Source organism: Raphanus sativus, chromosome 7, assembly GCF_000801105.2.
Source record: "Raphanus sativus cultivar WK10039 chromosome 7, ASM80110v3, whole genome shotgun sequence".
In the NCBI taxonomy this organism is placed as follows: domain Eukaryota; kingdom Viridiplantae; phylum Streptophyta; class Magnoliopsida; order Brassicales; family Brassicaceae; genus Raphanus; species Raphanus sativus.
The window spans coordinates 1096359-1123811 of NC_079517.1; the positions used below are offsets into that span (position 1 = coordinate 1096359).

Sequence of the window (27453 nt, forward strand, 5' to 3'; positions counted from 1 at the left end):
AGTTTGTCCTTTTCACATAATGTGGCTTTATATAATTTCGAGTTTTCTCATTGTTTAAGAAAAATGTTAAAACTGTTTTTTTCTATTAATAGTTTTTCATTGGTGTATTAGAGATATAACTTTACGGTGAAAACACTAATATAATATCAAACAATACTATTTGGTTTTGACATTGTGCTTTTTGGAAGTTTTTTCTGAATGTTTTGTGAATGTCCAATGATGAATAGGAAGGCAAGTACTTGTACACACATTTTAGTGGGAGGAAATGAATATTTTTCTAACCTATTAAGTTAGATATAATAAATACAAAATATATTGACACCGAGATTTTAGGTATAGTAGAATAAACTTGGAGAAGAGAGTTTTCCATATTCATGTTTTTTCAAATCTGGCAATTTGATTGTCAATATTTGATTGTAACCGAGATTTTAAGTATAGTAGACTCAACTTGGTGAAGAGGTTTTCCAATAATCAAATTTTTTTTTTAAAAGTATAAATTGATGTTTTTGAAATAAGAACATCAATTATTATGTATATTCTATTTAGTGTATATTCAAAGCAAACCTCGATTATTTGAGCATAAATTCTGATATCTTTAGTATTGAGTTTCAAAAGTTATGTATCAAGCTACTTAAATTTAAGGGAATTTAAAGATTCATCAGTATTTGATGCCAAATAATTGTTTTTTAAATCCGATATTGTAGGTTGAGAGTTATTTGGTTAATTGAATCAACTGGTTTAGTTGTATAATGACTGGCTAAAGATTCGTGTAATATTTGTAATTTTTTATCAACCTACTCGTGTAATAATATTTATATTTTTAATAACATGTGTAATATTTATTTTTATTTCTATCTATTTATATTTTTATTTTTAAGAACTCAGACTCGTGTAATATTTATATTGGAGATATTTATTGTATTCATTTGACTAAAAGAGAAGGATAGTTATAATTGTACTATGATATAATATAAATATGATAATGTGAATATAATCTAACGAAAAGAATAGATATTTTGTTTAATAAATGTATATAATGTAAGACATAGATCTTATAGTGTAGTTAAATGATAGATGGTTGATATTTAACTCTTTAAGGAAATATTTTAATGAAAGGTTAGACTAAAAATAATGATGTTATGTCCAACTTAAAAATCCACCTAGAAGAAGTTATAATGTTTCTGTTTTAATAAGATAGATTTATTAACATTTTAATTTTTCTATATAAAATAATGTATTTATGAAAAAATTAGACCCTTTTTTTTGACTGAAAAATTAGACCCTTTAACTGTTATTATAAAGGGATACGGATTTGGGTCCGGAACGGTTGTACTGTTTGTCTTCCTTAATCAGCCGGCCCTGACTAGGCTTGTAACTGGTAATTTTTACATAATTATCTGTAGATCGTAATTAGGTGACTATTAAACTGCCTAGATCATTGGATCTTATAGCGTGAAGATTGAGTATGAAACAATCAAAATTAACTGAAACCATTAAATGATCGCTTATCAAATGAATAAGTTAAACTAGCAATTACGTATGTACATGCAATGTTTGTATAGGATGTTGTATCACCAATCTGTAACGCAAATAAAAGCTTAATTAAATGCAATCGGTATCCTGCAACTGGATCCTGTGTAGCAGAGTTTTGTTTTTTTTTTTATCTTCGATGCTGCATATGGTTACATACGTCTTTCTTCAAAACTAAGAACGAAAGATAGCATAGTACTATAATTAAACAAAGGACTGATTTACGAATTCGAAAACGTGCGTAGAGATAAGAGGATTCAAACGGGTTAGACGTAGCCACGTAGATACTTGATCTGATGTCTTTTCAGCTAAACAATAAATCGAAGTTATGAAACACACATGCATGCTCGTCCTCATCATCACTAACCCTTCAACGTTCTCCGTATATTGTACCCTTTGTCAATCGTTTACGTCCTGGGGTCCTTGATAGAACCCTCACATAATCACATATTCACATGATCTATTACTGTTTACCTTTTTCTTTTCTTGAGTGGTTTTCTAATTTGTTAGATATCTATATATCTTCATTGGTGATATTCATTGAGAAATAATCAGTGTTTGAAAATTCAAATGTACATATACACCCGTTTTCACAGTCTATTATAATGTCATGGTCCACATTTAATAGTTACCTGTTTAAACTTTAAACATATATTTTGGAGACAGTAGACTACCTTACTAATATATAAATTTGAGTTTAATGCCAAAATATAGACAATTGGCAAATAAGATACTTAATCACGAATTCACAATAGTATGCAGTGTTGAAAAACAGTGGTTTACACGTATAATTGATATCATGTGACATAACTCTTGAATTATAAAATACTAAATAACAAAACAAATTTAAATGCTTACAGTATCATAACACTCACGAATGGCATGTTCTAAATTTTTGAAAACTACAAACAATTAGAAAGGGTTTATATAACTTTTATATAAATTTAAGAGTACATAAATGTAAAAAAATTCCTAAAATTTTGGGGACCATACACCAATGTTTTCAATAACATATATACTATGAAGTATCAGTTCCGAAAAATAATACATAATCTAAAATAATATCACCTTGTAACTATTTTATGACGTTTATAATTAATCAACTAAATCCAAATAAATCATGCCTAACTATTTGAAAATTTATCCAGTATCTAAAATAATAGACAGATTTTACAATAAAATAAAACGTTACCTTAGTAATTAAACCTATATCACAATAAGCCCAAAAATATTGTACAAAAGGAAAGAAGAAACACTTCCCCAAATAGGCCATGCCCATTGGCTATTGCCGTCACTAGGTTAGTACAGCGCCCCCAACTATATCAAGTAAGAAAAATGAGATGGTCATGTGAGTCAGATTTCGGATTCTCATTGACCATTAACAAAGTGACACATCATAGATAACGTTTTATTTTCTGACTAACCTCAAAAAGTGGAAAAAATTTACAAAAACGAATTATTAGCATAGTATTCTCGATTTCTCAAAACGTCTCTCCTCTTTCTCCGCCTCACTATTTAGCTCTCGGAGCTCTGCTCTGATTCTGCCGGCGGGGAGGTTGAAATGTCGTCAAAGTTTCCTCTATCTCCCATCAGCCATCAGTTATGTCGGAGCAGCTCCAGGTTCTTGAACACCGCGACGACTCCCCGGTTCTGTTCTCCGGTTTCTTATCCTTACCTCATCGGCTCGTCCAGTCAGTTACGCGCTCACCACCCTCTGATCTCTTTCGCGGTTACAAAGGATTCTCTGTTGCATGACCTCGGAGCCACCGGGGCAGTTCTTGGTGGAGCCTACGCGCTCGTCTTGACCTTCGAGAGTCTCACGAAGCGAAACGTGGTTTCACAGGTCTCTTAGCCACACTTTAGTTTCTGCTGTTTTCCTTTTTTGATCAAAAACCAAAAAGAGTACATTCTTGTTGGTAGTTGAAAGTTGCGGTAATAACTAGAAACATGAAACGAGACTGAGATGTACTTTGTTGTAAGTTAATGTTTTAGCTTTGGATTTGTAAGGATGGGGGATTTTGATTATTTAATGACGCTTTTTTTTTTCTTGAATTGTTTCGGTTGAAACAGAGATTGAGTAGAAAGCTTGTGCACATACTCTCAGGTCTGCTTTTTGTACTCTCGTGGCCAATCTTCAGGTATGCCTTCTCTCTATGAAACCTCTCTACTTTAAAAACTTTAGCATCATGACTTTTTTTTTTTGTCTTTTAATTAAGTGTAGCGCATCGGAGGAGGCTAGATACTTTGCTGCTTTAGTTCCACTAGTGAATTGCGTAAAGCTTGTTGTCAATGGATTATCCGCCTCTCCCAATTCCACGCTAATCAAATCCGTCACTAGAGAAGGAAGACCAGAGTAAGTTGTTGTTTAGCTTTATCTCTTTTGTTTTTTTCTGACCCGTGATGATTTTCAAGAAATCTCATAACACGTTTCTTGATTTCTTTCCAACCAACTTGTCCCTCAGAGAGTTGCTTAGAGGTCCATTGTTCTACGTTCTAGCGCTTCTCGTCTCTGCGGTTTTCTTCTGGAGAGATTCTCCTATCGGTATGATCTCGTTGGCAATGATGTGTGGTGGCGACGGTAACTGTCCTTATCTGTTATAAACTTATAACAAACTTCAATACTTGTAAAATATGATTAAGTATTAATTATTTTACATTTCCTTTTGTCATTATAGGATTATTATAATTTGTTAATTATAAAAAAACACATGTGTCTACGTAGGAATAGCTGATGTCATGGGACGTAAATTTGGATCACAGAAGATACCTTACAACCCAAGGAAGAGCATAGCGGGAAGCATCTCCATGTTCATATTCGGCTTCTTCGTCTCTATCGGGTAAAAAAACACCAAACCTACAAATACCAATTACTCATAATGTCGTCCGACTTGATAAAGTACTCGTTAAAAAATATATGCAGCTAAAACCAAAGCGTTTCTTTCTTTTGTAATAACATGCAGGTTACTTTACTTTTACTCAAGCATTGGGTACCTTCACATGAACTGGGAAACGACCTTTACAAAAGTCGCGATAGTCTCAATGGTCGCTACGTTGGTCGAGTCATTACCCATCACCGATCAATTAGACGACAATGTTTCTGTTCCTCTGGCTACTATTTTGGTTGCTTATGTAAGTTTTGGATATTAGATTACATCAACATCCCTCATAAACCGAACAAAATGCATCTGTATCACTTGTGAATCTGACCTAGGAGTTTAGGCATGCTAGTAGTTGTATTACTTGTATTTCTTTTCGCTCTGCATCATTTACATTACTGCTCAAAGATTCATAACTATTCTAGTTTCGGTTAGAGAATTCGATACATAGGAAAAAACAAAATGGACCACAAAAGTACCTCAGGACACTCGTGTATACGGGTGGTATGATTTTTTTATAGAAAATAGTCTTTTAAGAAGCTTTAGAGCTATCGGTGTAATGTATACCGAATTAAGAAAAAGTTATCTAACAACCATGACTCTATGAGCGGTTGTCATTGATGCATTGGTTAGAATTTACCATATTATAGGAATGCTTTTCTAATAAATATGATCCGTCTAAAATCTATTCGAATGTGCTTTGCTAAAATGCACAACGGATGCATGAATGTCCATCAATGAATCTATGTTACAAGAAATTTTTCTCCTAACTATTTTGGTTATTTTCCTAACATCTGGTTTTAATTAATTTATAGTGGAATCCAAAACTCAAATTTCTTCCAAACATATAAAATGGTAGTAGGTCTGATTAAAATTAGCTAGTAAGACACGAACGTGTCAAACACAAGCAGAGTATTCAACCAAAAGACTATTTTTTCTCAAGTTATCTTTCATTTTTCTTCCATGTAATATACTATTTGGTCATTCTCTTAACGACAGAGACATACACACAAACACCACATTCACAAAGATACATAAGCTGAAATAACTCTAAAGAATTCATAAACTTAATACAAAAGAAAAGTATATAAGATGTATCATATACAGTGAAATCTCTATAAATTAATAATGTTAGGACTACACCAAAACTATATATTTTTATTAATTTATAGAGATTATTAATTTATCGAGATACTAATTGAACTAAAAACTCAATTTGAGACTATGAAATTATATTAATTTATAGAGATATTAATCTATCGATTATTAATTTAAAGAGGTTATACTGTATATGCTTTATATTGTTCGACTACCCGCAGATGAAGCATATATACATATGTGTGTGCGAGCGTGAGAACTGTAGAAAAACTTGAGCAAATATATTACATTTCAAATGTTTGTTCTTTCTAACACAATTTCAAATCTTTGTTCAGAAGAAAAAAAAAACGTATCATGTTTAGTACCCTTCCTACATGTCACTATAGTACTTTGCTTGTGAATATGAAACTTCTCTTTGCGAAGATAAAACAAAACAATACAACTGGATCAACATTTATCTACTAGGTAGCTATTTCTACTACTAGATCGGTAACAGAAAATGGTCGAGACCACCAAACCATCGTCTGACACTAGTTTTACGACTGATAAATGTTGATCCAGTTGTATAGTTTTGTTTTATCTTCGCAAAGAGAAGTTTCATATTCACAAGCAAAGTACTATAGTGACATGTAGGTAGCTATTTCTACTACTAGATCGGTAACAGAAAATGGTTGAGGCCACCAAACCATCGTCTGACACTAGTTTTACAACTAAAAGAGCACGTACATTAAATGCATATCTCATAGTATCCAATGTTATTCATTACTAAATTCGGGAAAATCCGTGACATATATCAAAATGAACAAAACTTAGGTTCACCACTTAACTTGAAGTTTTAAATTCACCTCAATTTATAGGACCAATCAAAATGTCATGGAGATTACTAAATAAAATTTATCAAATTAAAAAAATAGTTGGAAAAAGAAAATTATGTTAATTTTAACGATGTTAATTTCGGCAGCTAAACTCTAAATCTTAAATTTATGATTCAAATTTTAAATTTTAAATTCATATCCTATACTTTAAACCCAAATCATATACCTTAAAACTAAATCATATACTTTAAACTCAAATTTTACACCTTAAATTTAAATCATAAAGATTTAGGTTTAGGGTATATAGTTTAGATTTATGATATATAATTCAAAGCGGACTCCCCCTCCGCTCACTGATCGAACGCTCTTGCGTCAAAGATGAACGGGGCTAAGGAGGTGAGAGTTAGGTGGCAGGAAAGATGGGTGGGATTTGTAGAAAGAAAAGAGGAGTTGTTACTTGTAGGTCAAGTAAGTAGTTCTTCAAATAAATTTCCAAAGTTTAAAATTATGAAATTTATAGCGCCCTTGGTTCACAGTGTTAAATTTAACCTCTCTATTTCTCATATTATCGTGTTAGATGTTTTAGAAGCTGTGTTGTAGGGGATTGAAATGAACAAAGCTTCTGCTTTCACTATATGAATAGGTGAAAAACTGTTTAGTTACATTACATTAGTCTCAGAGATGGGGCCAAGTTTAAATAAAAGGACGAATTCTACTGGTAGTGGGCCGAATTATTTAGGCCCAATAGAGGGTGAAATACTTTCGTACACATTTAATAACTTCCTCACATTTTTACTAAATAAGATTGGTAATGATGCCAAAGTAAATGGGATGATGTCAGGGCTTACAAAACATTCAAAAAAGAAACATAGGCACTGGTAATGAGTGAGAGCAGTAAATTACTGCAAATAACACTATTTTATTAAATCCGAAAAAGGAAGAAGGAATTGAAGAAGAAGAAGGAGTTGAAGTGTGACACATTCCTCTCTCCTCCATCAGTTTCCGCTAATTTATCTCTCCTCTTCCCAATATTCCCATACCTCTCTCTTTCTCTCTCTTACTTTTCTTTTGTCCTTCAATCGAGAGTAATTCGCTTTTATTCGATACAAATTTCGAAATCGGAACCCACCACCACCACCATCACCTCAAGCCCTACAACAGATCTAACGGTTCCTCTGATTATTGTTTCTGTTTCATCGTGAAATCAAAAATTCATCTCTAAGCTTTGTTTCTGGGGGATTATTATTCTATGAGTCATATCATCAAGACGTAGAAGAAGAAGAAGAAGGCAAATGCTGGCAAAATGGAGAAGGAATTTGATTCGAAGCTTGTCCTTCAAGGCAATGGCGGAAGTGTTTCTAGGAGCAAGAGCTTCTCCTTCAAAGCTCCTCAAGAGAACTTCACCATCCAGGATTTCCAGCTCGGCAAGATCTACGGCGTTGGCTCCTACTCCAAGGTTTTTTATTGTTATTATCTTCTCACCAATTGATTCATCGAACCAATTGAATTGAATTGATTCATAAAAAAAAAATTCAGGTTGTTAGGGCAAAGAAGAAGGAGAGTGGAACTGTGTATGCTTTAAAGATTATGGACAAAAAATTCATAACAAAGGAGAACAAAACAGCTTATGTAAAACTCGAGAGGATTGTTCTTGATCAGCTTGACCATCCTGGGATCATCAAACTCTTCTTCACTTTTCAAGACTCTTTCTCACTATGTACGTTTCTCTTTTAGTTGTGTGTGTATGTGCTTGCTTGCTTATAGAACAAAACTCTCTGTAATTAGATTTTTCTCCTATATGCTTTTAGATATGGCACTTGAATCTTGCGAGGGTGGCGAGCTTTTCGACCAAATTACTAGAGTAAGATGATCCCATCCGATCCGAACAACCTTCATGGTAGTATTTTAATAAGTGTTTGAATTTGATGTACCTTCTTCATGTGCAGAAAGGTAGACTATCTGAGGATGAATCTAGGTTCTACAGTGCACAAGTTGTGGATGCTCTTGAGTATATACATAATATGGGACTCATACATCGTGATATCAAGGTATCTCTCTTCTCTTCTCTTTTTTGTTGCCTCTCCCAATGGCAGTGCTTTAAGTGTGTTTTTTTTTTGTTTTTCTTCAAAATGGTAGCCGGAGAATCTGCTGCTGACTTCAGATGGGCACATCAAGATTGCTGATTTTGGAAGTGTGAAGCCGATGCAAGATAGCCGGATCACAGTTCTTCCTAATGCTGCTTCTGGTAATATACCCCATCCATGATCCTTTATTATTTTTCTCAGCTTAAGGTCGGTCTTATCAGACAATTATTGTCAGATTCTGGTTTAAGCCCTGTCTCTGTAAACTGGTGACGTATATACAGACGATAAGGCGTGCACTTTTGTCGGAACTGCTGCTTATGTTCCTCCTGAAGTTCTCAACTCTTCTCCCGCAACTTTTGGGTAAGCATTTTTTTTTTTTTGGTTTTTTTTGTGGATTACAATGCTCATTACTCTGTGGACTTTGGAACATTATTCAAACAGAAATGATCTCTGGGCTCTCGGCTGCACTATCTACCAAATGCTTTCAGGGACTTCTCCTTTCAAAGACGCAAGTGAATGGCTGATTTTCCAAAGAATTATAGCCAGAGATATAAAGTTCCCAAGTCATTTCTCAGAAGCAGCAAGAGACCTCATTGACCGGTTGCTGGTAATAAATATACTATCATAAGCCTTTGTCACCAGTCGAATGATATGGCAGTAATTCTTTTAAACTGTTCTGTTCTCTCTCAGGATACTGATCCAAGTAGAAGACCAGGTGCTGGATCAGAAGGTTATGCTGCTCTTAAGCGACATCCTTTCTTTATGGGAGTTGACTGGAAGAATCTAAGGTCTCAGACTCCTCCAAAGCTAGCCCCAGATCCTGCGGTAGGCCCTCCTCATATACCCTCTAGACTTTAGATGCTCGTTACTATTATCGTTTTGTTCGTTTGTTGATTTGGCTATTCTCACCTGATGTGCAGTCTCAGACAGCATCTCCTGAGAGGGATGACGCTCATGGTTCTCCATGGAACCCGACTCATATTGGAGATTCTTCAGCCGCACATAACGATGGGCACAGTGCTCCTTCCACACCTTCTGAATCATCGGGTTCCATAACACGGCTTGCTTCAATAGACTCTTTTGATTCGAGATGGTGGGCACATTCAGAGCTTTCCTGTCAACATCTGGGTTTAAAGCTGCTGAAACTAGACTCTCTAGTTAGAAAACCTGCTTAACTTTTTTTTTTTCATGTGTTATATAACAGGCAACAGTTTCTGGAGCCGGGAGAATCGGTCCTGATGATATCAGCTGTGAAGAAGCTTCAGAAAATAACGAGCAAGAAGGTGCAGCTAATACTAACCAACAAACCCAAGCTAATCTATGTTGACCCGTCAAAGCTAGTTGTAAAAGGGAACATCATCTGGTCTGATAACTCGAATGACCTCAACGTTGTAGTCACTAGCCCTTCTCACTTCAAGATTTGCACGGTAGGGGCATCAATTTCCTTAGGTTTTGTCTCTCTACCAAAGATGTTAAACTTAAATTACTGAACTCTTCTTGAATTCTGCAGCCGAAGAAGGTTTTGTCATTTGAAGACGTGAAACAGAGAGCTTTGGTGTGGAAAAAAGCAATCGAGACTCTACAGAATCGCTGAGAGAAGCGCTCCTGTTGGGAAGAATGGTTCTGTTGTTTCTACATTTCTTTGTGTTTCTTTTCTTTTAAAGATATGAACTGAACAAACTCGATTCATCAGATGTTCTATACCATAGCCGACAAAAGAAATGTTTACCATACCCAACTTTGAAATATACCACTTCCACATTCCCACAACTTGGCTCAGGGCTAGTTTTAAAAATTTGGGGTTCTTTTTTTCTTTGGTTTGGTTTGGTTTAACATGATGCGTTTGTGCTTCCATCGATGGTTAATACTTAATAGGAGCACTGACCCATGCTTTATCACCAACGAGCCACTTCAACACACACAAAAACTTGAGCCAAGTATTCTTTAGGACCTAACAGACAATCTTAAAAAAAAAAACATTTTAACTAGTATTTTAACATTATTTCAGTAAGAAATTATTTTTAATAAATTTAATTTTGAATATAAATTTAAATAAGAAGAAATCAATATCATATTATTTTGTTTGTTAGAGTTAGTTTTTCTTTTAAAGTTTTCAAAATTAATAAGTTAAAATTTTGATTTCTTAATATTACTAGTCCAATTTCATACATAAATTAGTTATGACTTAACAATTGAAAGAAAAAAAAGTTTCTAAGTTGAAAAATTATTATTTTTGATTTTTGTACTTCTTCAAACAAATTAAACAGCTGTATATTAAAATGAAAATTACATGAAAGTATTAATTCCAGTAAAAGTATTTTGTCAAAACCGTGGTTACAATGTTGTAAACCAAAACACAGTTTAATGTTCGAAACTTGCATATTACAAAAAAAAATCAAATAATTGAAAAATGATTGTTTTTAATAGGAATTTCGTAACATTGAAATAAAAACGAAATTGGTTTAGTTTGGCGATTCGCGAAAATTCCTCCTTCAGATTTTGCTCTTCAGGAAGAATGTTGTACAACCTTGTCTCAGCTTCCACCATGCGTAGACTTACTACCATTACTTAAGGATTGCATAGAAAATAGCTTTATGATTTTTAATAGAAAACTTGTATATGAATCCATAGCTTTTCATCTCTATAAACTCAATGTTAATTATATTTTCTTTTCTATTTCCAAATGACATTCAAAACTTTAAGTTAGTAGTCATCGAATACTATCTCAAAATATTATACGGATGCATCAATGTAGATTGATTCATAAGTTCAAGGAAGCCAATTTGGAAACTTTCAGAATTTGTACAAAATTTGACTTGTAAAGAACTGAGACACTCATATGTAGCTTTCAGTTTTTTTTTTTAAAGTGGCTTAAGGAGTTATTCTGTGGAGAAAGTAGTGGTATCTATGTATAATACTTATTGTGGAGCCATACTTATTATTTTGGGGTTCAATTGTAATATAATTTGGTTAAGTCATTGATAATTTCCTAACAAATAAAGTTAGTAAATAAAGATCATATATGGGTAAACCACAATAATTCATTTCTGTCAAAAAAAGTAAATTCAAACAACTTGAAAACAGTAAACACACAAATCTTTGTCACTGTTGTAAATATCTAGTTCTAAACCAACTGGTCGATAGTCAAATCGTCAACCAATTTGTATATAAAAGTAATACTAACTGCGGTTAAGTTCAAATTGGGAAAGAAGAAAAATAATGAATTCTGTATATAGCACTTCTTGGCCTAAACATTCCAAATAGATTGGCAAAGTAAACATTTCTTATATTGAAAAAAACATTCCCATCTTATTTTTCTCTCTTTTTATGCTTACTTGGGATGACTCAAACTCGAACAAAGCTCATGGTATCGTCATTGATCCAACCATACTTCTCCAAGAACAGATTAGGTATCTTCGACATTTCAGGATATTGATCGATCGAATCATCCCAAACATTGTTATCATCAAGATTCTTAAGAACCTTCCAAACACAGTTGTTAGACTCAAATCCAGCTCCCATACTCATCATTAATATCTTGTCACCTTTCTTCAACCTCTTCTTAGCTTCCATGTAACCAAGAACGTACCATAAACCACCAGAAGATGTATTCCCAAACCTATGAAGCGCCATTCTCGCTGGCTCGATGTCAAATTCCGTGAGCCCCAAGCTTTTACCCACACCTTCTATAATAGCTCTTCCTCCAGGGTGAATACAAAAGTGTTGCAAGCCTGTCTTCAGGTCTAGACCTAATCCTGAGCTCGTGGACTCTCCTTTTGCGGTGGTTCTTCGTTTAAAAGCGCGTACTATCGCGTACCGGATGAGTTCCTTGAGTGGCAAGACTCTAGGGAGGAGGACTTTTAGGTTTAGGGTCAGGGCTCTAGCAGCTGCTTTTTTAAGGTACTTGGTTAAGAGAAACCCTGGATGACCGTCTTTGTCTTCCATTTGCATGCAGCACGAGTAGGCCTCGTCGTCCGAGCCCACGTGGGCTCGAACCACAGTCACGAGCTTCATCAAAGCCTGGTTCTTGAACCGTGGTGCGTTGGTTAAGAGAACAGAGCTTCCTCCAGCACGGAAGAGACAGTTTGAGAGCATCATTGACCTATCTTTACCGCAGTACCAGTGAGGACCCATTGTCTCAGTGCTGACAACGAGTGCAAACGAGTTCTCTCGAGTCTCGAAGATCCGTTGCACTATATCAATCGATATAACGCTCGCGCTACACCCTAGACCGGAGAGGTTGTATGATTTGATGTCTTCTCGCATCTTGTATCTGTTGATGACTCTCGAGGTTAGAGAAGGAGATGGAGCGAAGAGAGAGACGTTGACGATCAGAATGTCTATGTCCGAAGGAGAGACCAAGCCTTTTGTCTTGTGGAAAAGCTTGTCGAGGGTATCGAACATGATCTCGTCCATCTCGGAGTGAGCGTCGAGGAGAGAAGGAGAGGCTTCTCTACCTTCGAGGACGTTTCTTGGGCCGTAAGTTTCCTCTCCTATACCGGATCTGACCATTGTACGGAGGAGAAACCTATACTCTTCGAGACCTAAGTTCTTGTTTCGTTGAACGACCTTGGCACAGGCCTCGGTGTCGAGTTTTCTCTCGTCTTGGCCCTTGTAACACTCGTAGTGAAGCATGAAACAGTTTCTCTGGTTTCTTTTGTTGAGAACATACTTGGAGATGTAGAAGACGAGTAGAGTGGAGATAAGGAACAGAGAAGGGAGTGAAAAGAGCTCCATAGAAAGTGTATTGTGTTTTTTTTTTGTTTCTTAAGTTGTGTCAAAGTTGTAGACATGTACCGCTTTTTATAGAGAAAGTGATATGGTGAACTCTAGTTTAGAAATAAATTTGTGGAAACTTCTGTACCAACTATTTTACTGTTTAAAGATAGTTGCAATAAAAATTAAAGCGTATTTTTCCACAAAAAAATGTTTGAGCATATTTTAAGTTGATTATATAAATAGAGATTTGCTAAATACACTAATTGTTTTATATAACTGATTTGTTTTACGTTTTTAAAATAGTTTCCGTTCATGTAAAAAGTATCATCTATCGACGTAATTTCCATATATACATGAGATACGTATAGTTTTTCATTTATCCTTTTTATATGAAACTGTTCAACGCATCTTTCAAGTATTTTGTTTATTTTTTTTTAATAAATGAAACGAGGACTAAACTTTAAATTTGTCGAACGTGAATTCGTATAGACATAACAAAACCAATACTGATAAACGAAACCGTAATCAAAGAATTTGAACCCTTGTCTCTCTATCTCATTGTGTTGTTTGATGTTTTGTTTTAATGATAACACGTGTATCATCAAAGAAATTCGAATGTGATGTTGTATTGTCTTTTAGCTAACCACTACAATAAATTAGTTTATTGACTGATCATCTTGTTAATCCCAATATTAAAAGATACTACTACTCCATAAAAACTCTCATGATCTTGACACCGACCCAACCAACATAGTAACTACGTTTGGTGACTAAAGATTAAACTTACATTTGTTCTACGTTGGTTCGAGTTTGAATTTGAACACAGAATAAACTAAACTTTTTCAGTTTTTGAGGTTGTAACATTTAATCTCCATGCGTAAAGCCTAGCGTGGCTAATTAGATAAAAAGCAAGTAGGTAGTAGAAAGCAGTCATCTATCAGTGAGCAGTCTCTGTCTCATGCGACATTTTATGGACCATGATCAGTTTCATGCTTTGATTTACTAACCTTATCTTATTTTGGGTCAGTTCATTATTATTAAATGTTTCCATATTCCACTTCTTATATCAGTGATCAGTCTCATGCGACATTTTTTATAGCTAAGTTATGTTACGTAGCTAAGTTGTTCTATAAACATTTAATACCATTTGACACTATAAACATTTAACATTTTTTTTTCTCGTTAGTTGTTACGTAGCTAAGTTGTTCTCAAACTTTGACACTACAAACATTTAATAACAATGTTTCCATATTCCACTTCTTGCATACCCGACCTTGGACCTTATTCCTTATCAATTAATCAAAATTAGGTATATCCACCGATTTATTTCGATTGGTTATGACTTATGTTATGATACATACTACTAACCAACGAGAAAAATATATCTCATTAATAGTTACCCTTTAGAGCATCGTTAACCCCAAATTCTAGGGGATGCTTGTTATTATTTTAGTTAAAAAAAAGAAGGAAAGAGAAAGAGCAGAAGAAGAAGAGTAGCTTAAATAAGCGTTCAATTTTGCTGTTGTTTGCACTGTTCTGCGGGCTTCACTGACACGTGGTGACCCGCAAGTGGTTCATCTATTAATTTCTTTTTTTTAAATCCGAAAAAAAACAAAAAAAAATGTTAAGCACCCCATTTTAAGCAATGAGGTTAATGATGCTCTTATAGGGAGTAGTCTTCAACTCCATCTGTGACGAATTAACTACTTTGCTCTTTTTACGTACAATGAAAAAATTTGTCTGCTTATTAGAAAACGATTGTCTATGTGTTGGCAAATTTAAGTTCTAGACGAAACTGCGATCGCGTGCATTGTCCTTGTCCATAGCCACAGGAGGCTCACACACTGGAAGCTATTCCTTTGTCCACCCCTAGACTCTCAGACGAAATCAACTGGGAAAAGAAAATCAAAAGGTCATGAACCAAACCATATAATCAAATCCTATCATCCTCAGTAAGAAACTGTACTTTAAATTCCAATCATCAAGTCACTATCTCAACCAAAACAAAACAACAATCAGATAATCTAACTTTCACAATGAAGCCAGAGGTCGTCGAGACCATGATCGCATTGCTATACACACGAAGTTATAGTTCCCGAGATGCTCTCCACACTCCAAAATGCTCTCGGGTTTATTGATGGTTATCATCCTCTTTGCTGTTGCTATGCTTTTTACTCTGTCAAAAAAAACATACACACAAGTCCTTGATATCTGGTGGGACTTAGGACCTCTCTCATTCAGCTGTGAAATAGCTGTCGTATATTGAGAGTTTATCAAATGCTTCAAAGTTTGCTTTCAACCCAACTAACTGGCTCCCCATCTGCGCACAGCAACCCGCGTCAGGCCAGCGACACGTTCCTTCTCCTCTTGTAAGCAACGGACACAATGCTTCACAAACTTTTTGTTCACTCTCTGATGATGAGATAGATTCTGAGACATCTGTTTTACTGTCCTCGGATTGTTTTTGGGGAATTGAGTGACGACATCTCTGTGGCCCGTCTCCTACTTCAACTGTGCAAGCTCCGTTCTTTGTGAAGTTAACCTTGCAGCCAACTGACTGCACGACCTTTGATACGACTGCGCGCTCTTGGATAGCTCTCTCTTCTGATTCCTTAGCTGCACGACTTATGTTTCTTTCGTTAAGCAGCTCTTCTCTCAGTGACTCCACTGTAGAAGACAGCGCATCTACCTTCTTTTCTGCTTCTTCTTTCTCCTGTTCCAGTTTTGTTTTATCCAGACACACAAGCCAAACAAGTTAGCAAACAATAATAGCATGTACAGTTGGATCTAAACTTTGTAACAAGCAAGAAAAGAATTCGATTTTAGTCTAGAGCATGTTAAGAAAGATGTTTTACCTTCTTCATTTCTGAATACTTAAGAGCCATGGCTCTACATTGGACCTCGGTTTCTGCAGCGTTTGGTTCCACAGGGCAGGCCCACCGAAGATGGAACTGAGGCCAGAGAGTCGGTGCTAGAGCAGCTGCAGGAGGTAATAATGGGCCATCATATTTTGAAGGATCATAAATTGGATTACAGTGGGCATGAGAAGTCCCACTGCAGGAACGAAGATCAGTCAAGTAAGCCCATAGGCATTCACAGGCTTCAGAAATCCCACACTCCTGCCTCTCCTTTTCACTGCAATCATCAAGAAATCACCATCACTTCCTGCTTAACCACAGAACTAAACTACCGAAGAGAATATCAAACCAGAGGGCTACCTATTGCACAAAAAGTTCCCAAAACGACATGAAAGCAAGCAGTCCATGAAATCTACCAGGAAAGTCTGAAACAAAATATTGAAGGGTAGTAGAGAATAGCTTTAGTAGAAAAGATCACTATGAAACTTTCAGACATCTACACAGTCTATATACATACCGGAGAAAACTCGAAAGCACAAGGATACATCCGCATTAGCTGCGAAACGCAATCAACCCACTGCAAATATACCAAGATAAACGTGAGCATACTCAAGTATTGTTAGTAGATCTACCACACCAAAAGAAAAAAGAATAGGTAACTTGTAACTTGCACGTAAGAGCTGCTTACCTGCAAAAATATAGGAGAATAATCGTTCAGCCCATGTGAAGAGCTAGAAGGTTGAGCAGCTGCTGATCCTGAAGTTTGCTGGATTGGAGATGAAGGGTAACTTCTGGCAGAAGAAGACTGAATTGGTAATTCAAAATTACCAGATCCACAAACGTTAGTCATTCCTATACGATCTGAAAACGGGTGACCGAATGCTAACCAATCCTTTTCGACAAGAGCCTGATGCCAATTCAAAACAGTAGAGAAGACTTAGTTAGCAAACAAAAATCTAACAGATGCAGTTTATGTAGGTGAATTGGCTGGTAAGAACATCTGAAATGGTAGCATCCTAAACTTGAAATCAATAATAATTTACGTAAATTGAGTCACAACGAGAAACATTAACACAAAATTCAAAACTATAGCATGATGAATACCTGAAACCCAGCAAATGTTCTGTAGTATGGGTCAAGCAATAAGCATGCAAGAGAAACCAGCTGAGTTGTTCTGTCCCATCCATCACTGAATGAACAATGACATCACAGTCAGGATACTGAGAAAAGTAAATGACATGATTTCACCGATGATAATTGATTTGGTTTCTTGAGACAGACGCATCTTTATCTTAACACATAAACATCGGTATGCCTAGTAAAACAGTTAAAGTGGTGATGTCGCCATAAGATAGCTAACCTGCAGTGCACAAGAACTGATGCCGACTCCATCGCAACACGTGCAGCAATCCATGCTACACCAGCTAAGATGCTCTGGATGTGGCTCAACCAACCACTTTCTCCAAGTAAGGATACTGACGCAGACATACTACTGAGATTACCTCCACTCCAAGTCCACCCACCATGTCTCTATAGATTTCACACCAATAGAAATTCCCACGTTTAGCCATGGAAGAGGAAACTATGGTTCCAAACGTTCAGTCGGAAATTAATGTAAATCATGTCCACATTACTTAACACAATAGAAGCACATCCTACTTAGTTAAACAACCTAAATGTTCGAGTGCTAGACAACTGCGGAAGTATGGTCGATTTATTACGGAAAAAAATAAAAACCTGCCTGCTTACAAATTTGTTGCCAACCAAAAATACTGAATGAAATTCAGTTCTTACCAAGAATGACGACGTCCCATCGGATGATGTTGTACCGTGCATATCTAAATAATCCCTGAGGCGGGAAAAGCTCTCTCTCATTGCATGTATGTTGTCTATCCCAAAGAACACAATCTGAAGAGGAACACTGTCAGTAAAAACAAGCAATTCTAGAAGACAAAATATTGAACTTCAGACATTATGGTATGTACAGACTTCGGACTGCAAATAATTTGAAGATGATTCTGAGCCTCCTCCCATTGCCCCATTTGCTAATGCATTTTTCCTAGGTCTTGCATCTGCTATATAAAGCTTCCTACGGCATAAAAACAAAACGAGCGTTAGTGCATTTTATCAAAACAAAGTATCCGCGTTCATCCATACTGAAGATATAAACCAACAGAATATAATTTTGTTCTACTCAGATAGACCTTTCTAAATATTTTAGAAAATAATGACACGTCTAGTGGGCCAACAATGAGTGGTTATCTTCAGGTTATTTGCATATGCGATTTCTATTTTTACTAGCATTCTTTTTCAGTTAACAAAAAAAACACGCAAGAAATGCAAGCACATGGAAGTGTCATGGTAATAAAGATGATAAAAAGGGATCAGTAATTCGAAATGTTAACTTTAACCAAATGAGAAAAAAAAAAACATAGGAAGCTCACCGTTGTGCTCCCTCGTGACCAGCTAACTGAGTGCAGAATGAAGCAACAAGTATCTCATCAAAATTACTGTTAAAAATGGGGAAAATATATCAAAACTTCAGGATGACCACTTCAAGCACTTTGATAAAATAAAAACCGAAGATTCTATATACCTCCTCATGTTCATCATCAGACCAACTAAAGGTTGTGATGAGCGAGCAATCACAGCTCCACTTTCTGCAATAAATATCAAAAAGTAACATGAAAATAAGAAAACTATGCGAACAAAGTTCAAATTGAAGCACCAAAACCACTGCATTTCTACCCGGATGACACCACGAGATCACGGGCAAGCGACATTTTGCCCGGAAAGTAGACGCCTGGATTAGCTCTTCATCACTGACATAAAACATGCAATAATATATTCATGTCTATACTATAGTTTAAACCCAAAAAAAAAAAAGAAAGAAAGAGCGGTATGCCAAGTTACTGAAGAGAAAAATTCTGTGCCGGTCTCAAACACGAACACAGAAGCTCTCAAAGTCTGGCAGAGACCAATTTTTTTTTTCATGTCCTACCTAATTGATTTTGGAACCATCAAAGCAAACGGATAGGTCTGACACAAGTCATAATTCGAGTTCAAGTTAGTTATCCGCCAATAGTCATTGGACAGTGTGAATGAACCATCTTCAATCATATTCTTTGACCCTTTAACTGAACTTTTCCCGAGAAGCCGAAAATATTCATTAAGCAATCTTTCCTTTGGGTTTTTGTTACCGAATTTGGAAGGATCACATGTAAAAGCATAAAGATCCCACACTCTCTCTGGGTTGCTACACTTCAATATTGCATCGACTACAGCACGTCTCTGCAATGCCAATAGAATCATATAGGATAATCTAAGCTTCAAGGAGCAACGCAGAAGGCAGCATAATATGAAAAAGTGTTACAAGTTTTCACCTGCTTGGTTCCAGGTCGAAAACCATAGACAATTATCCTCATGTCTTTGCCTGCAAAATCCACATGCTTAGACAATAACTAAATTCAAAGTAACAGACAGAAGGTAATAGATAAAACGGTAACAAAATCCCTTCAATCAACATTATTGTGGTGGTGATGTCTAATGCCACGATAGTTACTGTCATGTAAGAAACAAATGGCAAACACGGAAACATACCAGTGACCTGTAAAAGACGTATTGGTGGATTCTTGTTGGAGTGATGATGTCTGTTTGATTGACCTTTCAGCACCTAAATAAAACACCCAACGGACACAGAGTTTACATAAAAATTAAAAATCCAAAAGCCTAACTTCACAAAAAAAATCAATAAAAAACAATGCTATCTTCCTCCAAAAGATAAGATAACAAAACATACCATTTTGCTAAACTTCTCGATAGCCACCAGTGGAATCGTACCAAGTGGAACAAGCTTTCTGGTCCCTTCAGTCTTCACAAAGAGTTCAATTTTCACAACATTGTCCATCAAAATATGATAGGAATGCAGAAAACTAACGGCAATAACATTACAACACAAAAAAAAAGAAGAAAGAAGAGTCGTTACCAGAAACAGAATACGGAAGTTCGTCAGCAAGAGGGTCCCGACCTCATGAGTATTGATAAGGATAACTCCACAACACTGAAATCAAAAAGCTTCTCAACAATACAGATTCCAAATTCAAAACAGTTACAATTATGATGATTAAACCTTAAGGAGATACCTCGAAGGTGATCCTCTCAGATTCCAGCAAGCAATCCAAGTTTGAAAAAGAGCTTGACCAACAAGCTGGCTGATGATGATCCTCCAACAAAAAAAAACAAAAAACAGAGAATAGTAAAATCATTAGGCTTCAATTGATTAACCCTAACAACGATGTTCTCATTCTCTCTAGCTTAATTCAACGCGGGAGAGAGAGAGAAGCTAGAATTGTGATAAAGATAAGAGAGAGGCATTTACATCGAGTTTACTCCATTCGATCACGTCCCAGCTTCCCGTGCCTTCCATCTTCTCCGACGAATATCGCAGCGATCGTAATCGCCTAGGGGAGTTTAACGGCGCCGTCATCGGAATGAAACAGAGACGGTGATGAGGCGCTTTCACCTGCCGCTCAACGGTGACGACAACAACAAAAAAAAAAACAGGATTCTTCACGCTGCCTTTTCGCCACGACTCCCTAATACGACGTAGTTATGGGGAAAGGCTTGCGTTTTTCTAAAAACTTTTTTTTATTTGTTTTAATAATTATCTTTCTTGCCTATTTATGATTTTTATTTATCTTAAATATCAGTTATTTATGACTGCTGCGTGATACAAACTCCATTAATGTGTAAATTTATTATTTAAGAAATTATATAGTATTTTCTTATCTGGCTTTTGTAAACTCTATTACCGAGTTAATAATATAAAACTAGGTATTTGTCCGGACATGCAGACATAAATATTTTATAATTATTTGTTAATACATATACTACTAACTAAAAACTATAATAATACATTATTATTTATGTTTTCATTAGAAACTTCTTAAGTATTATAATATTTTGAAATTTATTCATACACTATATTTATTATTAACAAGTAAATATTTATTATTAACAAATAAATATTTATTATTAATAAATAAATCTTAAAAATCACTCAGTATTCTATTTTCAGTTATATAAAATTTAAAAAAATATTTGATTAATATTTAGTTATGTGTTTTCTATTTTTGAATTTTTATTAAAATATATTTTTTGGATAACAACGCAAAATACATAAGAATTATCTTTTTATTTTAAAATATATTTTAGATTTTTGGATGAATATTATTGTTAATTTTAGTCATTTATCTAATCAAATATATTTTAATTTCGTTTTACTTTTGGAAAATTTATATAAACTCTGTTACCGAGTTAATAGTATAAAACTATACTTTCTCCGTGCTATTTTATATTCTATATTTCTTTACACATATTAAATAATCAATAAAATTTATTGTTTTATCCCTAAATAATATATTATTTTCTAATTATATTAATTAATAAACTAAATGAATATGCATAAAATTAGAAAAACTAGCAATTAAATACATTAAAAAATAAAACACATTCGAAATTAAATAAAATTTAAACTATAGAATAAAAACTATCGGCCTAATCTGAAATGGAGAGAAGGGTACAATTCTAACAAAATTGATCTTTCAAATCCATTATTTTAATATCCAAAAATGAATTACAATGAACTGAATTTGCAATTGTAAATTTATGATAAAAAAGTCAAATGAAATTTGCATTTATATGCTAAGATACTCCAATAAAGTATATTAAATGGTATAAGCATGCTGAATTTTGAGATTTGGACATCTAAGTTTGGTCAACTATGCAAGTGCGGTTTCCACAAACCCACAAACACATACGAATAAACGAGGCGTGGGCATTTTAACATGGACCCAAAAACTTAACCAAAACTAATTTAAAAATATCATATCTAAAACTGAATCAAAAATTTACAAGTATTTTTGGGGTCTAAATATTTTTACCCGAAAAAACCAAAATCGAAAAGAACCGATCTGAATAGACACAGATCCGAAAAGAACCGAGCCGAATAAATCCGACCCTATAAGAACCTATTTTAAAACATATATATATATATATATATATATATCCAAACTTATGTTATTATATATATAATTTTATGATTTAATTGAAATATATTTTGTTAACAATATTTGTTATTATTTTGTAATATTTTTAAGTAATATGATATAATATGATGTTGTAAATTTAGAGTTTAAAAATATTTTATTTTAATTATTAATAGTTTAATTTAAGTTATTTTGTAAACTTTTAGATATAAACGAAAAATATTTACTAAATATAGTATATCATGTCTTTTTCAGATTCTAAATATCCGAACCCGATCCGAACTCAATATAGATCCAAAAATTACAAGTATTTTACAGGTTTTAGAATTATAGACCCGAACCGACTCAGACCCGACAAGTTCCGACCCGGAACCGATCCAGAAAATTATAAATACTTATATGGATCCAAATTTCTAGGATTAAAAGATCCGGACCCGACCTGAACCCGATATCCAGATGTCCATGCCTAAAATAAACTGTGGCCGAAAGTGAAGAAAACACCAACCACGAGTGATGATATAATTACACACAAACTTGAACAAATCAGAACTTGAAGATCCGAAATTAAGGATTCTTATGTAACGGATTTTACATAGATCAAAAACAACCTTGCACATACGTATATGCAGTCGTATGCATCTCAACCACAATAAAATCGTAGAAACGATCGATATACAAGTATACAACCTTACTACAAGTCAAGAATTTGCAATCCACGATGCAGAATAGTAAAGGAGAGAGAAGCTAAAAGAGGAGCTCACATCATTATACCTCTCGTGGTGGTAATCAACCAATGTCACAGCTTTTTGTTTTTGGGTATGGTCCAAGCTGCGTCCCCAGACTCCCCACGGTTTGGTCTTCCCGGGGTGAGTGTTCAAGTGCCAGTTTAGGTCTAATAATGTAGTCCTGGAGAGATTCACTTGTTGTCTGTGTCCAAGCATTTCTCAAGGATTTTACTAGTGGTACGCTCTTGATGAGCCTCAGGCTTTAAGTTCTCTGCTGAATATCCAGACGTAGTTAAGCCCAACAACAAGCTCCCGTTAAGCAAAATGAAGAAGAACAAAACCTGAAGATCAACGGATTATAGAAACCGGGTTGCTTCTCTATTCTCCTCTTGATAAAAAAAACAAGCAAAAGCCTCGTCTAGACATAAAACAGAACACCAAATAGTTTTTATTTATGCCTTCAGTCATAGAAGCAGAAGAGAAACAAAAGGAAGGTTGGTTCATAGGTTCTTTTCATTTCTATCTAACAAATTGTAGCGTTTGTGCAAATCTAAACGCATGTCAACAATTAGACGCACCGTTTTCTCTGTCATTAACTACTTAAATTGTTAATGGTGTGGTTGGTCACCAACTAGTGTTATGTGTGTAAAAGATGTTATGGGTATAAAAGGATCACCCTTTGAGTATATTCACTAAAGAAAATGTAAGGTTATGTTGAGTATACGAGGAACAAAGTATTTAGCACTTGCTTATTAAAATAAAGAAAAAATAAGTAGGTAGCACCAGCTAACACCCAGCATGGTGATCATATTTAGCATGTGCCCAACACGAACACTAACCTTTCAGCTTCACAAATCAGCAGAGTAGGTGAGAATGTGTTAGTCACCATTGTTAATTACTCTTTTACCCTCGTTGATGTATCTTCTTAACCAATGATTATCAGTCCACGTGGACAGTCTCTAGTATACTTTGGTGCACCAAGTTGCAGAATATGTTTTTTTAATCATAGCATCTGAACCATTTAACTTTTGAATATATCCAAGATGCCATCCGGGTTCAAGTCTTTATCAGAGCAAAAATTCGATTTTTATTTCTCATATTAGATTCTTGTTCACTGACGCGCCTCTCATCATGGACACGAAACACGGGCACTTAATTAACCGCTAGATCTTTAATGGACGGTGCGATATAATAGTTGAAAAGTAAAGGCGTTGTGTTCCACGCGCTCTTCATGGGTATAAGCTAGCCGCCTCAGGTCACGTGAGAGTGCGCACGTTAGTCTCTGTCTCTCTAAATCCCTTAGCGCACGCCCTATTTCAATTTTATCAACACCATCAAAAGCCTTGTCTCTCACAGACACAAACACTCTCCTTCTCTCTCTCTCAATCAGTGAAGTGATGTCGTCGTCTTCGTTTCGATCTCCGGCGGGCGCCGCCGCCACTATGTTCTCGGCGGATCAGAAAATCAGGCTTGGGAGGCTCGACGTTTTGAGATCTTCTCATTCGGCTTTCTTAGGGAGAAATCCACGTGGCGTCGTCTCGGTTCATCCTTCCTCTTCCTCCTCGTCGAGTCCTTCCCCTATCCAAGCCGTCTCCACGGTAGAGATTCCATATTGATTCCGTTCATATTGAAATGTTCATATTGATTCCATTCTCCCGGGATTCTGATTCTAATCTTAGAGTATGTAAATCGATTAGTCGGTTTAGTATGTAAATCGATTAGTCGGTTTAGTTTGATAAACCGACCGGTTTAATATTCTGTTAAGTGGTTTAATAGTTTGTTACACTCTGTCACTATCTCAGCTCAGTATAAGAGTAGTGATCAATGTTTATGTAAAGTAAATTATGCGATTCTTATGATTAAGTTTATGTTTTATTCAGCCGGCGAAGTCTGAGACTACGACCAAGCGGAGTAAAGTGGAGATAATCAAGGAGAAGAGCAACTTCATAAGGTATCCACTCAACGAGGAGCTTTTAACGGAGGCTCCTAACGTCAACGAGTCCGCCGTGCAGCTCATCAAGTTCCACGGGAGCTACCAGCAGTACAACAGAGAAGAGCGTGGCGGAAGATCTTACTCCTTCATGCTCCGCACCAAGAACCCTTCTGGCAAGGTCCCTAACCAGCTCTACTTGACTATGGACGACTTGGCCGACGAGTTCGGAATCGGAACGCTTCGTTTGACCACCAGGCAGACGTTTCAGCTCCACGGTGTTCTCAAGCAGAATCTCAAGACCGTGATGAGCTCGATTATTAGAAACATGGGGAGCACTCTTGGTGCGTGTGGTGATTTGAATAGAAACGTTCTTGCTCCTGCGGCGCCTTATGTGAAGAAAGACTATCTCTTTGCTCAGGAGACGGCAGACAACATTGCGGCTCTGCTTTCTCCTCAGTCGGGGTTTTATTACGATATGTGGGTTGATGGTGAGCAGTTTATGACTGCTGAGCCTCCTGAGGTGGTGAAAGCTCGAAATGATAACTCCCATGGAACTAACTTTGTCGACTCTCCTGAGCCCATCTATGGTACCCAGTTCTTGCCTAGGAAGTTCAAGGTCGCTGTAACTGTGCCTACAGATAACTCCGTCGACCTCCTCACCAATGACATCGGCGCTGTCGTTGTTTCAGATGAAAATGGGGAACCACAGGGTTTCAATCTTTATGTAAGTTGAGACTCATTTAGCCTACATGTTTTCTTCTTTTGGATTGTTTCTTGGTTTGGAGCTGTTGAGGATAATGACTCGTCTTGTAGGTTGGTGGCGGTATGGGAAGAACACACAGAATGGAGTCTACTTTTGCCCGCCTGGCAGAACCGCTAGGTTATGTTCCAAAGGAGGATATTTTGTATGCTGTGAAAGCCATTGTAGTCACACAGCGAGAACACGGGAGAAGAGATGATCGTAAATATAGCAGAATGAAGTATTTGATCAGCTCCTGGGGAATCGAGAAATTTAAAGGTGTTGTGGAGCAGTACTATGGTAAAAAGTTTGAGCCTTCCCGTGAACTTCCAGAGTGGGAGTTCAAGAGTTACTTGGGATGGCATGAACAGGTATTGTTTCTAAAAACCCTATGAAAATTCCTTCATTTTCAGAACTTGTCTGGTGGCTTAATCAGCAAGTATCTTATTCTCAGGGAGATGGTGCGTGGTTTTGTGGTCTTCACGTGGACAGTGGTCGTGTTGGAGGTATAATGAAGAAGACACTGAGAGAAGTAATAGAGAAATACAAAATTGATGTCCGCATCACACCAAACCAGAACATTGTGTTGTGTGATATAAAAACCGAATGGAAGCGTCCGATCACCACAGTGCTTGCTCAGGCCGGCTTGCTGGTGAGCTCAGCTTTCTTTGACTATTAGTTATGTATATTGAATAGCTATTGTGACACAAACTGAGGAAACCCCGCTTGCTTTTTTTTTTCTTTTGTAGCAACCTGAGTTTGTTGACCCACTAAACCAAACGGCAATGGCTTGTCCAGCTTTTCCTCTGTGCCCTCTAGCGATAACCGAGGCAGAGCGCGGAATCCCCAGCATTCTAAAGCGAGTTAGAGCAATGTTTGAGAAGGTAAAATAACTTACATTTATCTAAGCGTATGCCTCTACAAGCCATTGATCTTGATGTTAAAAATTCCTTTTCTTGGGATCAGGTTGGTCTGGAGTACGATGAATCTGTTGTGATAAGAGTAACCGGTTGTCCTAACGGCTGTGCAAGACCGTACATGGCTGAGCTTGGTCTTGTAGGTGATGGACCCAACAGCTATCAGGTATGTTTCGAGCACAAGCTCATGTGAAGAGTGAGTACAGTGTAGCAAACAAGCAGGGCTTAACTTATATTCTCTGTTGTTGTGGGCATCATCCGCAGGTTTGGCTAGGAGGAACACCGAACCAGACACAGATAGCCAGGAGTTTCATGGATAAGGTGAAGGTTCACGACTTTGAGAAAGTCTTCGAGCCATTGTTTTATCACTGGAAAGTCGAGAGACAAACTAAAGAATCGTTTGGAGAATTCACAACTCGCATGGTAAGCATCACATATAACTAGGGATGTTATATAGGGTTACCCTGTGACTTGTAATTTTATTTTGAAGTACAAACAAAATTGTTCACTTATATTTCTTTGCAACTATGATAAAATTGCAGGGATTCGAGAAACTCAAGGAGCTAATAGATACGTATAAAGGAGGTCCTCAGTAAGGAGGGATCAGCTTTTGGTCTATACAACTCTTGTGATGGAGAAACTTGTTCTTCTTTTGTACCCGCTTTTTTTTTTTGTTTCCAATATCGCTTTGTCTTGTGTTGTAGACTTGTATTAGCACATCAATAAGCATCTCTTTTCATTTTTCTCTTTTTACTCTCTTTAGTGTGATTTGATCTCCCTTCTTTTTAAAAATGGCTTCTTCGCTCCTTTTTGTTGTTCTTCTTTACCATTTTCTCATAGTTGATCTAAGAATATAATAGTGAAAGAATGTACTAATTTTAGAAACTGAGACATGCTTCAACAAAAGAGTTTAACCATGTGAAACGCTAGTGAAAAGAGAGACACAAAAGATTTTTGTTGGAGTCCCTCCTGAAGATAACATTATGAGCCAAACGCAGACTTTCTTATTGGGTCAGTTTGTAGCTTATTGAGGTCCAAAGAGTTATCAATAAGAACATTCTCACATTAGTAATCCATAAGCCCATTTAACTATCGTCAAGCCAAACGTTTAA

At 36.0% G+C, this 27453-nt stretch overlaps 5 protein-coding genes across 6 annotated transcripts; 3 read left to right on the top strand and 2 right to left on the bottom strand.

The window, feature by feature from the left end:
• Positions 1-2978: 2978 nt before the first annotated feature.
• On the top strand, positions 2979-4845 carry LOC108814741 (phytol kinase 1, chloroplastic-like). Its single transcript, XM_018587365.2, has 6 exons — positions 2979-3373; positions 3601-3668; positions 3752-3883; positions 3993-4108; positions 4253-4367; positions 4491-4845. The coding sequence occupies exons 1-6, from the start codon at positions 3092-3094 to the stop codon at positions 4675-4677; spliced, it is 900 nt and encodes a 299-aa protein (XP_018442867.1). The 5' UTR covers positions 2979-3091; the 3' UTR covers positions 4678-4845.
• A 2312-nt stretch (positions 4846-7157) lies between these two features.
• On the top strand, positions 7158-10173 carry LOC108814724 (3-phosphoinositide-dependent protein kinase 1). Its single transcript, XM_018587348.2, has 11 exons — positions 7158-7775; positions 7856-8036; positions 8128-8180; positions 8266-8367; positions 8456-8564; positions 8685-8763; positions 8845-9010; positions 9094-9228; positions 9324-9496; positions 9608-9830; positions 9914-10173. The coding sequence occupies exons 1-11, from the start codon at positions 7623-7625 to the stop codon at positions 9995-9997; spliced, it is 1458 nt and encodes a 485-aa protein (XP_018442850.1). The 5' UTR covers positions 7158-7622; the 3' UTR covers positions 9998-10173.
• Positions 10174-11603: 1430 nt separating this feature from the next.
• On the bottom strand, positions 11604-13155 carry LOC108816680 (3-ketoacyl-CoA synthase 19). Its single transcript, XM_018589246.2, has one exon. The coding sequence runs from the start codon at positions 13138-13140 to the stop codon at positions 11749-11751; it is 1392 nt and encodes a 463-aa protein (XP_018444748.2). The 5' UTR covers positions 13141-13155; the 3' UTR covers positions 11604-11748.
• A 1878-nt stretch (positions 13156-15033) lies between these two features.
• Positions 15034-20588, bottom strand: LOC108818278 (phosphatidylinositol-3-phosphatase myotubularin-2). Of its 2 annotated transcripts, none has more exons than XM_018591196.2 (19): positions 20359-20588; positions 20123-20191; positions 19966-20040; positions 19780-19851; positions 19581-19653; positions 19364-19413; positions 18982-19271; positions 18729-18802; positions 18577-18640; positions 18425-18490; positions 17970-18069; positions 17775-17888; positions 17341-17510; positions 17085-17169; positions 16669-16887; positions 16498-16557; positions 16341-16405; positions 15978-16257; positions 15034-15835 (listed from the first exon to the last, which is right to left on the bottom strand). In XM_018591196.2, exons 1-19 carry the CDS (start codon positions 20464-20466, stop codon positions 15356-15358), a joined length of 2514 nt encoding a protein of 837 aa, XP_018446698.1. In that variant the 5' UTR covers positions 20467-20588; the 3' UTR covers positions 15034-15355. The 2 variants fall into 2 exon arrangements, with proteins under 2 accessions (XP_018446698.1, XP_018446697.1); XM_018591195.2 differs by having other exon boundaries at positions 20123-20203.
• A 3475-nt stretch (positions 20589-24063) lies between these two features.
• Positions 24064-27147, top strand: LOC108817928 (assimilatory sulfite reductase (ferredoxin), chloroplastic). Its single transcript, XM_018590754.2, has 8 exons — positions 24064-24350; positions 24633-25409; positions 25499-25795; positions 25879-26076; positions 26174-26308; positions 26391-26507; positions 26606-26764; positions 26884-27147. The coding sequence occupies exons 1-8, from the start codon at positions 24150-24152 to the stop codon at positions 26935-26937; spliced, it is 1938 nt and encodes a 645-aa protein (XP_018446256.1). The 5' UTR covers positions 24064-24149; the 3' UTR covers positions 26938-27147.
• The last annotated feature ends 306 nt before the right edge of the window (positions 27148-27453 follow it).